Source organism: Platichthys flesus, chromosome 11, assembly GCF_949316205.1.
Source record: "Platichthys flesus chromosome 11, fPlaFle2.1, whole genome shotgun sequence".
Classification (NCBI taxonomy): domain Eukaryota; kingdom Metazoa; phylum Chordata; class Actinopteri; order Pleuronectiformes; family Pleuronectidae; genus Platichthys; species Platichthys flesus.
The window spans coordinates 17,271,192-17,288,613 of record NC_084955.1 but is presented as its reverse complement, the minus strand read 5'-3'; the positions used below and the strand labels follow the sequence as shown (position 1 = coordinate 17,288,613).

The 17,422-nt window shown below is 41.9% G+C and overlaps 3 protein-coding genes across 3 annotated transcripts; 2 read left to right on the top strand and 1 right to left on the bottom strand.

Annotated features, from left to right (window-relative positions):
• Positions 1-1,239: 1,239 nt before the first annotated feature.
• On the top strand, positions 1,240-4,274 carry zgc:174888 (uncharacterized protein LOC558116 homolog). The gene is made up of 5 exons (XM_062399673.1): positions 1,240-1,827; positions 2,217-2,323; positions 2,792-2,863; positions 3,167-3,313; positions 3,491-4,274. The coding sequence occupies exons 1-5, from the start codon at positions 1,815-1,817 to the stop codon at positions 3,842-3,844; spliced, it is 693 nt and encodes a 230-aa protein (XP_062255657.1). The 5' UTR covers positions 1,240-1,814; the 3' UTR covers positions 3,845-4,274.
• Positions 4,275-5,995: 1,721 nt separating this feature from the next.
• On the top strand, positions 5,996-11,276 carry grwd1 (glutamate-rich WD repeat containing 1). Its single transcript, XM_062399803.1, has 7 exons — positions 5,996-6,237; positions 6,314-6,431; positions 7,693-7,855; positions 7,955-8,165; positions 8,912-9,057; positions 10,032-10,223; positions 10,685-11,276. Exons 1-7 carry the CDS (start codon positions 6,015-6,017, stop codon positions 10,991-10,993), a joined length of 1,362 nt encoding a protein of 453 aa, XP_062255787.1. The 5' UTR covers positions 5,996-6,014; the 3' UTR covers positions 10,994-11,276.
• A 368-nt stretch (positions 11,277-11,644) lies between these two features.
• On the bottom strand, positions 11,645-14,639 carry cdc42ep5 (CDC42 effector protein (Rho GTPase binding) 5). The gene is made up of 2 exons (XM_062399486.1): positions 14,479-14,639; positions 11,645-13,585 (listed from the first exon to the last, which is right to left on the bottom strand). The coding sequence occupies exon 2, from the start codon at positions 13,581-13,583 to the stop codon at positions 12,651-12,653; it is 933 nt and encodes a 310-aa protein (XP_062255470.1). The 5' UTR covers positions 13,584-13,585; positions 14,479-14,639; the 3' UTR covers positions 11,645-12,650.
• Between the last annotated feature and the right edge of the window lie 2,783 nt (positions 14,640-17,422).

Here is a 17,422-nt window from a genome sequence, read left to right as displayed (position 1 = left end):
ACAAGTTTTTACTCCAGTACGCCTGACCACATCAGCAGATTTTGGCTTCTTAATGAGCCAGTCTCATACTGATCCACTCTGGGTTTTTTTCTCCCATGCCACAGTTATTTAAGTCTGCTTCTTTGCTGAAGTTTGCAGACTTCACTCAATAAAATTCAGCAACATGCGGCTTTGTTTAAATCAGGAGTTGTTTGTTTTTTTTACCCGTACCAATGAAGCGCTTGTGTTAAAGCTCATGTTCTCGTCCCACTTGAAAGGAGTTTGTAAATATTAAGATTAAAAAGGAATCTGCTGGTCAGCATTGTTGGAGTAGAAGTGTTGCTGTTTTTATTCACTTTTAACAGTTTTTATTCACTATAATCTTTTATGTTTTTATGCTTCTACATTCAACTCGAATCCGGATTTCATTTTACAACCCTCACAGAAGGAAGCCCAAACATAATTTGCAGCAGCTCCACACTTAGTTACATATTCAGCCGCTCGGTATGCAAGTGACGTATGGAACAGGAAGGCGGCACGGTGCCTAGGTATTTATGCCCATCATTAAGACATATTGTAGAGGTGAAGAGGTTTGGAGTTAATGACGCCTCTGGGAGACTTAATGCATCGCTTGCTGTGAGGCTGATGCTCTCTAGTTTCCTCTTGCCTCCAGCGGTGATGGGACTTTGGGAAACCGTCTTGTTTCCTTTGGCGTGTGTTGAAAAAGGCTCGGGAAGAAACAATTCCTTTGGACACAAAGCAACAACTGTGTGCTTCCTTCCTCTCACTTGAAATCAACCTCTCTCCTGACACATAAGTTAATCCAAAATAACATGATGCTTAACATGACCTGAGGGGCGAGGACAGCTGTGCACAGAATCAGACGTCACAATCAAACGCTCCACCCCTGTGGAGCAGGTTTTTTTAACAGTAACAGCACACGTGGAATGACTTGCAAGTTCTGGCAATGCAACTCTGTCCTGTTTGGTAAGGATTGGGACAATTAGAGAGGATGATATTGCAAACTGACAATGGAGGATAAAGACCAGAGGCGCAGAGGTGTGGGGGAGAGTCCAAATGAAAAACATACGCTCCAACTGCATGACTAAGCCTGCAGGCCCGGTTTGGTGGGAGGAGGACGGGGGCAAGAGAGTGGGTGTCAGGGAATGTGGGGAGCAGGGGGGAGGGAGCCGGGTCAGTCAATAGTGAGGTAAAACGTGTGCCGATGGGAGGGGCCGAGACTTAAAGGGAGCAGACGAGCCATCCAGCAAAGCACTTTCACTTTGAGCGTCTGAGTGAGGACACACACTCTGTGGCCAGAGGGAGAGACAGAGAAGAGGAGGCCAGTGTCTCTCCCGCTTTATCCATTAACCAGGTCTGAGGGAGAGGCGACGGATTCAGATTAGGCCGACCAGGAAGATTCTAGGTCAGCGGTGAAAGGAAGAAAGGGATATAGTAAAAAAAAAAAAAAAAGAAGAAAAGAAAGAGGAAAAACAAACCAAAGCTCTGATAGGGAAAGGCTGCAGCCACTCAGGATTAAGTGGGAAAATCCAAAGTGAGAGGGCAGGATGGCGTGAGAGGATAAATCTGGCATTTTTTGGGGGAAAGTACCAAAGGACCTCAAAAGGAAGGAATGTATAAGGGCTGTCAACAAGAAGACCAAACATCAGGCTGTGGAGGAGAAGACGCAGCAGCAACGCACCCTGTGTCAAGCCCTGAAGAAACCACAGTGGAGGAAACTCAGCCTTTCACCAACTGACACTGAAACCTGTCTGCAGAGAGTTTGCTATCAACAAGAGAAATGGAGAAGTGTCCATTCTTAGAAAGATAAAAGGATGTCACTGCCAGGTGAGGAATACAAATCAATATCATATTTATGCTTTTTGGAAACTTTCTTTCAAGAGCTTATAATTGCAAAACATGTAATATTATAACTGGTTATTACATAGTTATAAACTTGATTATATAACTTCTAGCTCTACTAAAGAAAAATTTAATCATGGATTTAACACAGATCTGACGTGTGGTTACAGTCACATTTCCACTTCCTTACTTAATTAAGGGTTAATTTATTAACAGCCCCTGCTTTGTGTTTTTTTTCTAGAGAATTATCGAATTGTCCCAGGAAATGATGTCATGTGTGTTCATAGGTCTGCAAGCTGCAAACCACAGAAAGTTTCCAGCAATTATCTGACTGTGTTCTGTCTCTTGTCCCTCCTCGCTCTCCTCTCAAACAGTTTTGCTTTTGTTATCACTCTGGACAGTCCAATGTGGTGGATGTGACTTTGACTCGCAGGTTGTGCAACACATTAAAGCGACCATCGACTCTAATCCGACTGGATTTGTAAGTTCAAAAAACTTTGCTTGTGATTTCATGCGGCCTCCGTTTTAGTGTTTGTACCATGCAGAGCACACATGTTCATACTATTCGCTCACTAATATTGCCTGTGCTCAGTTAGAGGGTTTAACTATGTGGTTAACGATCAGCCTCAAATAAAAGAGCCAAAATAAACAGCCCTGCTTGCTCTCACCTCGCCTGCACAAGATGACAAACTTACAACTGACATGTCGAGCCCTGGATCGAACATTGTGTCGTTTAACCTCTGGTTGTTTTTCCTTTTAGATTCTTTTTGGCCATTTCTACCTTTAGCAGACGTTTTAGTGGAAGTTTAGTTCGTTTTTTCTACATTGTTCTTGTCAGCTCTCTCCTTGCTAAACTTCAGTACTGTGATAATTGCATCATAAATATTATTTTAATTCTTGATCCTTGCTTTCATTCTAATCTTCGTCTTTCCTTTTTCTCTCTTTTCAGCGCAAAATATTTCCGAAAGATTACTATGTAGTGCACCACTACACAAAAAACATGCTGTGTGACACTGATCCGGTGAGTTTCCTATCAACAGATGAAGTCATGTTTGATGTGAAGCACTTGAGTCTTCCATTATTTTCCTTCTACTGAAAGCATATTATTTATTTGACAGGCTAATCATATAATCATGAGCTTTACTTAATCCTCGGCTGTGACAGGCCTTGTAAATTCTTGGTTTAGCAAACCGTTGCTTTATAATGTAGCATGGTTTGTGACTTGTAATTGAGGGATTGATGTGGCTCATGGTAATTTGTCACGTGTTTGCACATTGAACCTAACTTTGTGGTTGTTGTGTTGTTGTCGTTCCTCTCCCTGCAGTGTTGTGTGTTCCCTGCTGCAGTCGTCCTCCTGGACTCCTGGCACGTCCTCCTCAGAAATCTCTGGGATGAGCATTTAAATCACTCCTTCATTCTCGACCTGAAGCAGTCACTGGATAAGATTATTAGAAAGAACAGGAACACAGAGGTGGGTTTTTATTTCAACTCTTTCCTATTATAAAACCTTTACTTAACTAAAAGGGGGGAAAAAAACTAAAATTCAAAAAGCCAGAATTATCTCTGGTCATTTAATTACTGCATTCATATTAACACAAAGTTTTAAATGCAAGTCTTTATATGGTCCTTGTGTCTTTGTCCCTCCCAGATGTTCCTGGAGGAGATGGACCTGTCCAATTTCGCCACATCTTCTTCTTCTCCTGAGGAACTCCTCAAGTTCACGTCCGACCTTTTCACTAAGTGGCTCGATGTGGGATGTTTACCTGACATTGAAACCTGCACCCTGCCCACTTTGCCCCCCTCCGTGGACAGGAAGGACTACGCTCCATCGAGGGCGAGACTCTTGACCACTCGAGCTATCGGCAGCGAGGAGGAGGGACAGCCTCACAAGATGATGGACATCCCACAGCCCCCGTCCAGCGGAGCTCCTCTGCACTTCTCTTACTCCGCATCTGTGTGGAGCCCCTTACTACTTAGACTCTACCGCTGGTTGCTGCCCTAGTCACTATAAAGGATCTTCTTTGTGTTGATGCACACAAAATGCAAGACATTTCCTGGCACTGAATGAATGTTTCTTCTGTTTGAGTTTGTGCTTCAGGCAGTAAGCTTTGATAATATGAAGTGACAAGCAACAGGTTGCTTTTAACGTCCAAAGTCAGTTGGAATAGCTACGTCCACTGTCCAACAGTGCTCCTGTAACAACTGATATCACAGATATTCAACTTATAGCCATCCTCTCGAGAGCGAGCCCTGACTCCAGCTAGCTGTGCTCTTTATGCTAACATGAGGTAAATGCTGAGCAAGCCAATGTACGTAAGCCTTGCCTATTGATGTGGAGTTCATCACTGTTTACAATGATTACTATGTAAATGTAAGTCTATGGGTGTTTACTTTTGTACATAAATGTAAATTAAAGACAGATATAGATATAAGCACTTCTAGTTTTTGATTTAACTTTGCAGAATTTAATATCCCAAAAGTTGCAAGCTACAATATATTTATCATGGTGAAAGTCAATTTACTCAAGCATTGTATTTAAAGGGACTTTCAAGGTATTTGTACTTAAGTATTTCTACTTAATTTCTCTTTCTACTTCTACTCAAGAACTGCTCAGAGGGATATATTGTCATTTTACTCTGTTACAATTATCTGAGTTATAATTTACATATAAAGACTTTACCTGTAAAACATGTGATCAAGTTATAAAATTTGACACACTTTATTATGTTATTAAATCAGCTCCACTTCAAATATGAATGCATCCTCAATACCAGTTGTTTTTGTGCAATCTCGCTTACAGTCCAACACACGGACAGGGGTGAAAACATAACCTCCTCAGTGGAGGTAATTACAACTATTTAAAATACTCCTGAGAACATTTAACTATCAAGACTTTTACTTCAGTATGACTTCTGAATGAAGGACTATGCATGACGTGATGTTGCTTCGCTTCCAATAGTGTTTCCTCCACAGCTGCTCGTCAGTAAGAATGTTGGATGTTTGCATTTGTCTAAGTGAAATGAAGTTTTGTTTATTATCTCACATACAGGTCACAGAGATTATGTTCACATTTATGTCAGCTCCACCACTACAGCCAGTTCTTTTTGAAAAGCCATTTCCTATGAAGAAATTCTTTTTAACTATTTTGTAACTCTGACTCTGAGATAGATGAGTTGCAGATGAGAGAGGAATGCGCTCTGGGAAGGGACCCCAGCTTCAGAGAGGTTCTGTTCTGTTCCAGTCAGGATCGACACTGGAAACTAAAGTGCGCCATTTGTTGCTCGCACTTGCCCCTGCTTGCACACACCCACGCTTTTTACTGCACGCTATTGTCCTTACAGGACCTTGCATGTCTTAACTAATTCTCAAGCTACAGAGGTAGGCTTTATTGCATTTGCTACTCTGGTGGCCTGGGACGCCGATTTTTGGCCTGCACCTCTAGCTGTCACTGGCCCAGAGAATTGATGTCATTATTTGGAAGGATGGGACAGACGTAATGCTGCATGAATGTAAATTACTAATAAAGAGTTAGAAAATAGTTATGCTGCAAATCTTGGACAAATAAGGAAGATAAAAATGAAGTGTAGGGCTCCAGTTCTTCTGGACTGTTTATCACTGGGAATGTCAGTTTCCTGTTACTGGCAAATACAGGCGTCCAGCTGCAGTTAATCCTTTTTTGTCAGTGTTGCAGGAGCTTCTGAGCCAGTGTCAGTACCAGGCCGTGCTCCTGCAGGTGAGAAATAAATGCATCAGTCATGACTGAGCATGTGGGAGAGCGCATGACTATGACTCCAAGGGTGGAAAATGATTCATCCAATTCCTCACACAGATGATCTTCTCCTGCAGGAACGAGGAGATGATGAAGAACATCCTCCTCTTCACTTCCATGATATCAGGCTGCAGACACATGAGTCGTTTAAGTAGTCTATAGGAGGGTTGGAGGCTTCTCTATACAAATATTTGTTGGTGTGATCTTTCCAGGCAGCAGGGTCCAGGAGCCAAAGAGGCCAGACGAATTCCCGTAAATGGGGGGAGAGACAGGGAGTTGGAGAGGAGGGGAGAGAGAGAAAGAGGGGGGGGGAGAGAGGCAGCAGCGGAGGAGGAGTGACACAGCAGGGTGTTTAAACCACGTGGTCACACCGGAAGTGGCCAAACTCCGCCCCTGAGCCAAGATGTCTGCGCCCGACGAAGACACGTTTGCCGAGGAAGCAGCCGACATGGTGGAGATGGACGAAGCCGGCAGCGACGACGATGAAGGTGTAGAGATGGAGGACGAAGGAGCCGACGGAGAGGCCGAAAAGAAAGTGTACGTGCCCGGCATCGAGCCGCTGCGGCCCGGAGAGGAGCTGGAGATGGACCGCTCCGCGTACCGCATGTACCACGAGTGTCAAACCGGTGAGTCCCGCCGCCGAAGTTGTGTTTTTGTTGACGGAAACAATTGGGGTTTGTAATTGTTGACTGTTGTGTTCAGGTGCTCCGTGTCTGAGCTTCGACGTCCTGAGAGATGGAGACGGAGACAGCAGGGACAAGTTCCCTCTGTCCATGCTGCTCTGTGCGGGCACACAGGCGGACACAGCCCTGAGCAACAGGTCGGTACCCACCTCAACACAACACGGACCTCCCATGCACCTACAACACTCTTACTGTGGTTCTATGGTGTTAATTAAACTCAGATCAGAGCAACACTGGCGGGGTGTAACTGGAAGTACACATCTACTCCATTGAGGTACTTGTACTTCAGACAAGTTACTATACTCATACATGCATACTTTTGAGTATTTTCCTATGTGTATTTCTACTCCACTACATTTCACAGGTACATGTTGTGCAGTGTGTTTATTTTTATCGCTTTACTCAACACTTTTGCATTAAAACACACAAACGGCTTACAAATATGTTTTGTTTACAATTTAATTCCTGACATTAAGTTCAGGCAAAGCGCACCTAGTTAATCTATCATGACAGTTAGCTTTAGATGAAGACATATACAGCTCCATTAGTAAGTAGAGACATTTAATTTGGGGTATTAGTTCCTTTTTCACTCTTGGGGCAATGACAGCTTAGTTTAATCCTGAGCTTGCATCTTCTGTCCCTGAATAACACACACATACACAAACACACTCTGAGACTTTAACTGTTTATCAACTGAATTGATCTGGTAATCTCAATTTAGGATATTTAAAAAATCCGTTTTAATAGTGTGTTTTTCTTTAGAGGTTCAGTGTGTAGAGTTTAGAGACATCTAGTGGTGAAGCTAATGTTGCAGCTGAATCCCGCTCACCCTCCCCTTCCAAACAGGAAACAGGCTCCATTCTAGGGGGAAGATTTAGATGATCAAACAGTAGTGAAAACATCACTCTGATTATTTTATACTCAATTCCTGCCAATAGATCCCTTTCCCATATTATCTCAAATTATGGTAGGAAAGTACCATTCAGTAATGGTGGGGGCCGTTAGTACAAATGAACAATTTAACAGCAGATTGTGTTGGAAGTGTGTCCTTCATAACATTAACACTTAACTAGAGATTAGTAGAGGTTGTTTTATTGCACAGTTTGTTATATTTTAACATCGGTCACATGGTGTTGGATAAGGTAGGGATCTTTTCAATGGAAACTGATGGAAAGTCAGGAGGTTCATTTCAGTTCTTTTTATTCAGTTTATTTATTTAGCTAAAACTCCAGACTTGAATAAACATATCAGATGACCTTGAAGACGTATCTCCTAAACAGTTTTCAACCTTCTATGGTGGCGAACTATTTTAGAGATAAGACCACTTTGAAATAATGTAATGAGGGTGTTTGGTAATTTGTCAACTTCCACTAAAGTTCACATTGTACTCTCTTGCAGACTGATCGTCATGCGCATGTACAACCTTCATGGAACGGAGAAAGAAAAAGAGGGGGAAGAAAGCAGTGATGAAGAAAGTGATGAAGATGAGGAGGATGAAGACAAGAAGCCACAGATGGAACTGGCCATGATGCCTCACTATGGTGGAATTAACAGAGTCAGAGTAAGTTGACCTTTTTAAATAAGATAAACCTTCTGTACCAGAGACTTTATTTTCATATATCCCTTACTAATCCCAAATGTTTAACTTCTTCATCTCCAGGTGACCCGGCGCGGTGAGCAGTCATTGGCTGCTGTCTGGTCAGAGAAGGGACAGGTAGAAATATTTGACCTCCAACCTCAGATGGAGGCCGTCCACAGCTCCGCTGCCATGGCAACTTTCATGAAACAGCAGAAGGAGGCCACAGCTCTCTTCAGCTACGCAGGTCACATGACTGAAGGCTTTGCAATCGATTGGTCGCCCATGGTTCCTGGTAAGAGAGTCTTTTAACCTGTACTGAAATTTGCAGATGAATAAATACCCAGGTTAACCTCTGATGAGCACAACGTGTGAACATGCCCTCAACTGCACTTGGTCTACTCAGTGCGTGAGTAACATTAGGAAAGTCTGTGCTAAATATAACCTGTCAATTCCTCTCTCACAGTCTGAACTGTCTCACCCTGACACATCAGAGACTTTTGTATTAGACGAATTAAATCGCTTCGTCTTTTTCACGTTTATGTTTGTTGGTGTTTTGCAGCCAAACGTTAACAATTAACTGGTTAGGACTAGGGAATCATTAAATTTCGGATTTACAAACATCGTAAAAACCTTGGCTCCAGATCCACATCAAATGATTTACTGGGCTCATGAAGCAACTTTGAACAAATCTGATTTGAAAACTTGGTCAATCTGGTAAATATGAAATTTAACAAAAAGTAAAAGCTCCTCAGAAGAGAAATTAAATGTGTGCTCTGCAAAATAATTGGCAATAATTTCTATGCATGATTAATTTGTGCACAAACACAAAGTTGTGTACAACCACAAAGAATAAAACATGAACTGCAAGACCTAGAATTAAATATTTTACCAAAAAACATCAGCATCCCTGTTAAACATATAGATGTAGTCATGTATTATACAACAGTAAAATGTCATCTTCATGAGAAAATGTGTAACCGCATTGATGTGTTTGTGTGTGTCTAGTCACCAAACTCTAAACTGTGTTTATATGAACAGGTCGTCTCGTCAGCGGAGACTGCAAAAAGAACATCCATGTGTGGGAGCCGCAGGAGGGCGGGACTTCGTGGCAGATTGACCAACGACCTTTCAGCTCTCACAGCAAGTCTGTGGAGGATCTGCAGTGGTCGCCGACTGAGGCTACAGTACGTTATGTTTTGTTTACGGTATAATTAGTGATGTGGCGGGTGAGACCGAGGTGGATGGGGACACTGGTTCGCACTGATGTGTAACGGCAAGACGGCCGAGTGAAACATTTCTCTTCTTTTTCTTGCAAAACCAAAACCTCTCAATGATGCTCGGTATTAGAAATGCATGAGAGATTAGACGTGTATGTTATCTGTCCTCCTTCGATTGAAATGAAATAGTAGGGCTCTCTGCAAATGAATACCTCCGCCAAGGCAATTGCAGCGCTGTTTTCTCGTTCTATCGTTCTAAGGCTTTTACCCTCCACACAGTCAGACTTCATAGTTTAAGCTGCAGTTCTGCACTTACCCACAAGTGGCATGCGATGCCGTATTTTTATCTCTCTCACGAGAACTTGCCTTTCACTGTTTAGTCTGTGTACCTGCCAATCAGAATGTCAGAGTTGTTTGTGGACACCCGCTATAGATTGAAACACAAAATATAACTGTTTCGTCCTTGACCCCTCCCGCATCCTTCCACCAAGTTTCATGGTAATCCGTGGAATAGTTATTGCGTAATCCTGCTAAACAGCAGACCATCAAACTGAAAATGTAACTTCCTTGGCCGAGGTTAAGTATGATGCCTTTAAAAACAACAATGTCAGTGTTGTAACCAATAATCTGTTTTGAAGTATGTTATTTATGAGTCTCCCTAGCTGTGACACTTAATATGTGACTGGACTAGTTTGTGGTATGTGGATGTGCAACCTCCTCTTTAAGGGGTGCTTCTACCTTACTGCATTTGTGCACTGTGTTTTCACTGTGCAACCTAATTGGTGTTTACTCATAAACACACTCCTTGAAAGCACTTAACAAGTAGAAACAAGCACAACACAATGTCCCTTGATTTAAGAAGATGAGTTTAACAGTTTGTCTTTTTAATATTTAATCCTAAGATCATATCTCCAAAATTTGTTCTCGCTCTTTTGCCTCAGGTTTTTGCATCTTGTTCCGTGGATCAGTCGATTCGTGTCTGGGACATCCGCTCGCCGCCCAATTCGATGCTCTCAGCCAATGCAGCTCACTCATCAGACATCAACGTGATCAGCTGGAACAGGACCGAACCATTTCTGCTCTCAGGAGGGGATGACGGCCTTCTGAAAGTCTGGGATCTGCGACAGTTTAAGGTAAAAACCAACGCCAATTCATCTAAATTCAGTCTGATGATAAAATGATTTAACACATGCAAGATCGTCCCTGACGGTCCCATCAGTGAGTCATGACTGGTTTGTATGATGAGGATTTTGCTGTGATCCAAGTGTGTGTCACCACAATAGTAATGCTGTTGCTGGTCCAAAAAGGGCCTGTGATCTTGCACCATTAGATGTCACACCTGCAGTTTGGCAGCCCCACCTAAATAATCGTTCCATTTTTTTACCTGTGACACAACGGTGTGTGACTATTGCAGTTAGAACCTCTTAATTCCTAATACTGGAATCCCTTGATGTCTTTCCACGAGTTAAGAATAAAAAGCACATTATTACATCAGACTCTCATTACTTGGAAAAGCAAGGCAGAAAAAACAGAGTTAGAACCCAGTGTCCTTGTGTCCGTTGCCTTGTGATTAACCCTTGTTCTGTACATGTAGGGCGGCCGACCCGTGGCGAACTTCAAGCAACACAGCGCTCCCGTCACCTCTGTGGAGTGGAACCCCGTGGACTCGAGTGTGTTCGCCGCCTCGGCAGCCGACGACGTCGTCAGCCAGTGGGATCTGTCGGTGGAGTCATGTGACGTCGGGGCCAGGGTGGAGGGGGTGAAGGACTTACCCCCTCAACTGCTGTTCCTGCACCAGGGTCAGTCGGAGATTAAGGAGATTCACTGGCACCCACAGTTACCTGGTGTGATAGTCTCCACGGCGCTGTCAGGATTCAACGTGTTCAGGACTATATCTGTGTAGTGTGTCTGTCTGAGTGTGTATGCGTGTGTGTGTGAGAGAGAGAAACGGAGGATTTTAGATTTGTAATACACATTTACTGTGTAATGAGCAGGAAATCCATGTGTTTCATCTTTATGGAGCTTCTAATGTACATAACTTAGCTGTGTAGGATTTATTTTTCTTTTTGACATTTATTTGCCAGTTTCATCTGGTGTTCTCTTTATCAGTGAACTCTCAGTCTGTATGTTTTACAGATATTTTAGGCATTTCCAAGTGCAGGCTTAAAATAAAATGTTCAAAACCAGAGGTCTCTTGTTTTACCTGATTTAAATTGAGAAGTTAAAGCTGCTCTGTGTATCTTCACTCATAATAAAATAAAAAACAATCATTTTATCCCAAGTAATAGCCGCACATAAAGATCTACTCTGTGAATAATAAGCAGTCAATTTCATTTCGGACAGTTTCAGTTTCATAGTAACAGGTATGATATTGTATGACCATAAAACACATTGAATTGATATCAAAAAAGGGCAAGTGCCATAGAGACTTTATTGGCTTGCAGGATTATCTAGAATTTTTAATGTCTAATCTTCCAAGCGTATAACAATTTTCCTTTATACTTCGGTTTTGCTCTGGGGGCATTTCCAAAAGAAAAGTCACAGCCAAGTCTGGTGATGATTTTAAATCCCAATAATGGTTTTATTGTTTTCACTGTAATACTTATTAAACCACAGGTTATGCGGTTTGAACCAGCATTTTGAACAGAAACACAACAATCTCTCCCTTTTACAGCATCATGAAATAAATCTGAAAGAAGGGGGGGGGGGGGGGGGGAATAAACGAGCAGTATACAAGAATAAAACGTACAAAAAAAACAACACTGATCCTCATTCATAATTTGACCTTTAAATCCCATGATTGTCTCAGCATTTAAAAATTATCAGTCCAGCCCCAGAAAACTTTGGTAAGTATGAAAACAAAATAACAGAACACATGTTGGGTTTAATGTAGAGAAACAGTGTCAGATTAGGAATGTGATAAATTCACAGTAATTCAGAATACACAGGATAACTTTATGTTCTTTAAGGGTCTCAGGTGACCTTTGGTTTGTTAAGTCTTTCGAATGTAGTAAACATCAAGAGAAGACGAGGAGACTATAATAAACATGCAATACAAGCAATAAGTAATAAGACATTGGTATAGCACAGGGTGGAATAATAAGTACAGCTCCACTATAACATAAAGCTCCACAATCACAACGCCTGTGTGATTAGATGGCAAATACAAGACGTAGTAGAAAACACAATTTAACAATGCAAGCATCATTCGTTCAGCCGGAACTTTCCACAGAGCAAAGCTTCCAGGTGAATGAATCAAATCAAAGTGCTACAAACGTTTCACTGTAATAATTACATTTTGCTATTTTTTCCTTATCAAAATGGCAGTCTTTGGCAAATCTGTCACCCTTGCAGATAAAACATAGAATGTCTTTTCCAGTTGAGCAACATCGTCTCAAGCGTAAACCTCTGAGTCTCCGAAAATCCAGTTTGCGTTCAGATATATTCTGTTGAAGCCTCCCACTCGAAAGATACAGACATGCTGAGTTAAAGGAAAGTACAGTGTCCATGATTTACACGACAGCAAAGATTTGGTTTCATGGAAAAACCATACGTTCCCCCTATAGACCGATTTCATCATCAAACTCGTCTTCAAATGTGTAGCCTCTTCCTGCTTCCCCCCCCTCCTCCTCCTCCTCTTCCTCCTCTGAATCAGTCTCTGAGTGACAGCTGTCGACCCTCCTCCTGTCCAATGGGATGACTCCTTCATACTCCGAGCTATGTGATGAGGCAGGACTAGGTGGCAAATCTACTTTGTGATTAATGAGCTCAGTTTCCCCTTCTGCTACTCGGATCTCGACCCTCTCGCTTTCGCTCCGCGTTGGACTCAGACACACCGGCTCGATCTCGTCCTGGAATTCGAACCCTTGACCCTCTTCCTCCTCAGACGCATGGCGAATGATCTCCTCCCGTTTGTCGCTGAATCTCACTTTTGGTTTTAACCCCTTTGGCTTGATTCCATTCCCATCTGGTATCCTGCTGTCTCCCACCTGGTTTCCATCCAACCCGACCAAGTTCTTCCCATTCAGCTCATTCTGCAAATTCACAGACATCTCTGTGGCCCCTTTTCCCGGCTTGGTTTCCACCGAGGACATGCCGCTTCTGAGACTGAACACGTCCTCCTCATTGGAGTCGAGCCCCAATCCATCCATCACTCCTAATACGTCTCCCAGCATAGACGGGCCCAGGTCCAGGTCCAGGTCGAACGAAGACACTGACACAGAGTGCTGGAGCTCATTGTTCTGCTGGCCTCCTGGAGCATCTGTGTGGAGATCATTATGGTCAACTGCCACCTCTGGATCAGCAGCTGATCCCCCCCCTGGACTCCCCGGCTCGGAGTTGGCCCGACTCGGCCCCAGGGTGGACAGGAATGAGGTGTCCCCAAAGACGTCACCTCCCCTACCGATGTGCATGGTGTGGCGGAAGTCGCCCAGTGGCGCTGAGATCATGGTGGGGTCCAGGCGAGGGGCCCGGGTTGACTTGTGAAGCGGCATAGCTGTGAAAGGGGTGAAGGCGAGAGCAAAATCAGTGGGGGTGAATGATCATTTATTTCACACAGCACAGAGGGAATGAAGGAGTCTGAGCCAGTGAGATAACACATTAAAACGGGCCGAAAAACAAGTGAGCGCTTGAGCCATGAAGCAGCCTGGTCCTGATAAGACAAGTCGGCGTGAAGAGCCTCACCACGTTGTGCAACCTTGTGGGACAGCAGTGAGTGTTTTTGGCACTGGTGTGGCTGTGACGGCCATGCTGAGACTTGTACTTGAAGCGCTCACATGCAACGCTAGCACATACTTTTCTCTTCCCTGAGGCGTGTTGGTGGACAAAAACAAGACTGTAACATTCTATAGGGGCAACTTGGTGCTTAATCACACTGATGGGCTGTGCTTCTGTGTGGGGGGGGGGGGGGGTAATTTAACATGTCAGCAGCAAAACTACCCCTGCTGCCACATTGTTTTAATAAATATTAAATTAATGACAATAGGTGGCAGCCCCTATTACTCAATATATTTAATGATTTCCTAGAAGTTAAGACACTTTAATGACATTTTCCTTTCTTTATTAGAGTTATAGGCCACATTGCAAACCAGTATGTACATTCAAGACACTATTCTGAAACTTTGTATGGTTGTGAGTAAGTTAGATCTGGGAGGGGAGGGGGCTCACAGGCCTAACTCCAAACCCTCAAGACTTTCCACTGATAACTTAAGTCAATGACACTTTACAGCATAGTTACACATTAAAACCAGAGCTCGTAAGAAGAGCACGCGAGGTGAACACCTCCTGGCAGAGCACTGAGGGGATCGTTCGGGGCGATCAATGTAAAACTCTCTCTCAATCGATCAGAGGGATTCGTCATGAAAACAAGTGAAAGTGTGTTAAACTCACTCGAAGCGGTGTGTTCCTCTCTTCGTCCTCCTCACTGTACAAACTGTCTTTTCATGGGGCTCTGCGCTGGATCTGCCCTCTCACTCGCTTCCCTCGCGCTTTTTCTCGCCGTCGTTCGCGAGTCTGTGGGACTTTTTTCTCTTTCTTCCACAGGGATGGGCGCAGGGCGAGGAAGTGACGCCACGTTATTGGGGGAGCGCAGCTGGATCAAAGTCCTCCACACACACACACACACACATTGGTCAAATACAAACCAGCGACCTGCTCTTTTATGTATTTGTGTCTATTTACTGTTGTTTATGTTTAAAGTAATATTGTTACAATTGTGGCCATTATTAGGCAACATAATAAGTTTATGCAAATAAGTTTAGGTGTCCACTGAAAAAGTATTAAACTGTAACTGAGGTCAACTTAACTTCTAATGTTTTTGTAAAATTTAAACATGGATTTTAAATTAACGAGGTAAGTAAGCTATAACTTATGTTAAAAAGAACATGTCACTGTCTGTCACTGTCAACAACTATTTTTCTAAAGTGTTTCAGCTATTTCAGCTTTTTATTTTCTTTCTTTCTTTCTTTCTTTCTTTCTTTCTTTCTTTCTTTCTTTCTTTCTTTCTTTCTTTTCTTTCTTTTCTTTCTTTCTGTCTTTCTTTCTTCCTTTCTTCCTTTCTTCCTTTCTTCCTTTCTTTCTTTCTTCCTTTCTTTCTTTCTTTCTATCTGTGTTTTTATTCTTATGAATTGTTATGTGGACCAGAGGTGATTAAATAAGCAACCAGAAAATGATTGAGGTTTATGTAAATTAGTTTATCAAAGTATCCTATTACAAAGTATCAAACTTTTACTTTTATCAACTAACTTTTTTATTAACTATACATTTTTTAGTTAAAATAGGCAATAACTTTCTTTGATTCTTTCGTTCTTTCTTTCGTCCTATCTATCCTATTTATTTACACTGTTATATTTTTGTAGCTATATTTAAATGATGAGGTCAGATGTATTCTATCATTTGTATCATTAAGAAACAGCCCCAGGATTATTTATTCCTCCTGAAAAATAATGTTTTTAATATTTAAAACATTTTAGTGAAAAAAGGACAAGTTTATTTTCTTCAATGGCGATTTTTATAGTTTCTTCCAAACCTTACTCCATCAGGAAGTAACAGTGTATTAGTTGGGGACTATTTTCAGCAGAGCATTAATCCAAATTGGGTTTGGTGAGGGAGTGAACAGTCAGAGCTCAATGAGTCACAATGAGCTACAGTGTGTTTTGTTTTTAATGTGGTGTCAGGCTTTACTAGACAATTCCTGTTAGTTTGAGAGAATACATTGTTGGATTTGATCTTTTCAATTCAATAATTGAGACAACTAGCCTACAGCATGTGAAAAACTATATAAATCCTAAATTAATCTTTATTCTTTCAAAATTTGAATTTAAGTCTCCACAAATCGCTTAAATTCCTTTATTCCAAGACAAAAACAGATGTTAGCAGTAGCATCACTGGGCTGAGTCACATGTTACAGATTCTATTCACGCTGTGTTTCAGTTTAATGTCACACCCATGTACCAAACAATTTCAGTTGCAAACTGAGATATTATGACGTATCAGTTACAGAATGTAGTTAGTGAAGCCAAGCCTCATTTGTACCGCTTAAATGATGAAAGAATACTTTAGAAGGGTGTCTGTCTTGTGCATGATTGCCTCACAGCCATTCACTCGAACATCCAGTTAATCAGGATTTTTCTGACAAACGACATGGAGAGAACCATACTTTGCTTTTAACAGCAGTGGAGCATGAGAGGCTTTTAAGGACTACATATTATCCAGCTTCCTGCCATGGGGGTAAAGACCTATGTGCATTACCAGGCCCCAGGTATTCAGACAATGGTGCTATGTTGTGACTCATTGTTTGTGCGATCTTGTCACAAATGCTGAACATATTTGTGTGATGATGTAGCCAACAACACAACAATAGGAGCAAATCATTCATTCAGCGCCAGCTGAATGAATGAACTCGAAAGTATCAATAATAGATTCATTTGAAAGCTTTTCTCTTGAAATCTGATATAACTGGGCCCACTAAAGTGAGATGTTATAAAGAAAATGATATGTAAATTTGAGATGAAGGCATTGAGTCCTCCATTCAAGAGGTATACTTTAGGCTTATGTCAGTATTAAGAAGCGGTAATAGTTGAAAGACATTTAATTTTCAGGGAAAAAACAAGGACACGTATAAGTCTTTTGTTTAATTTGGTACCAGAATATCCCCCCAGAGGAATATATCCTTGAATATCCTCAATAAGACATGATGCTTGCTTTTCATTACAAATAGCAGGGGGGATATTATTTGCACTCCACAGAGACCCACTCCATAGAGACCTCCAAATTATGTGGGGGGTCCAGTGTGGGAGAAACTCACTGACAGGAAATGACTCCCTTCTGTGTAACACACACACACAAACACACACCGGGTGACACATCCTACAGCTGTGTGTGCTGCACAGGAAGGTAGAGAGAACATGTATGCAGGTCACCATAATGAATGTTAAGTCCCTGATCTATGATTCTTGATGGGTTGAAGAAAAAAATCCATTCGGTTTATATTTTACTGTTTAGATTGTATCTTCACTAATTTATTAATTTCACTGAATATGTTTTTTACTCACCCCTTTGCTGAATGTACACAGCAAATGTACCTAATAAAGGATTATAATATAATAATAATTAAAATAAAAATAAATAAAGAGTGATGCTACTTAGGCTATATGCTTTACAAAGCTATTTGTATATAGAAATGATTGGTATTTTGAGTAAAGTAAAGTATTTCATTTTATCTTTGTTGTGAGAATAAAGTGGATATGATTGTCAGGCTTGTAGCCGAATAGAAATCTGACCGAACATAAGACTGCGATTTGATTGATCGAGAAGTCCGGAGGCGGGCCGGTAT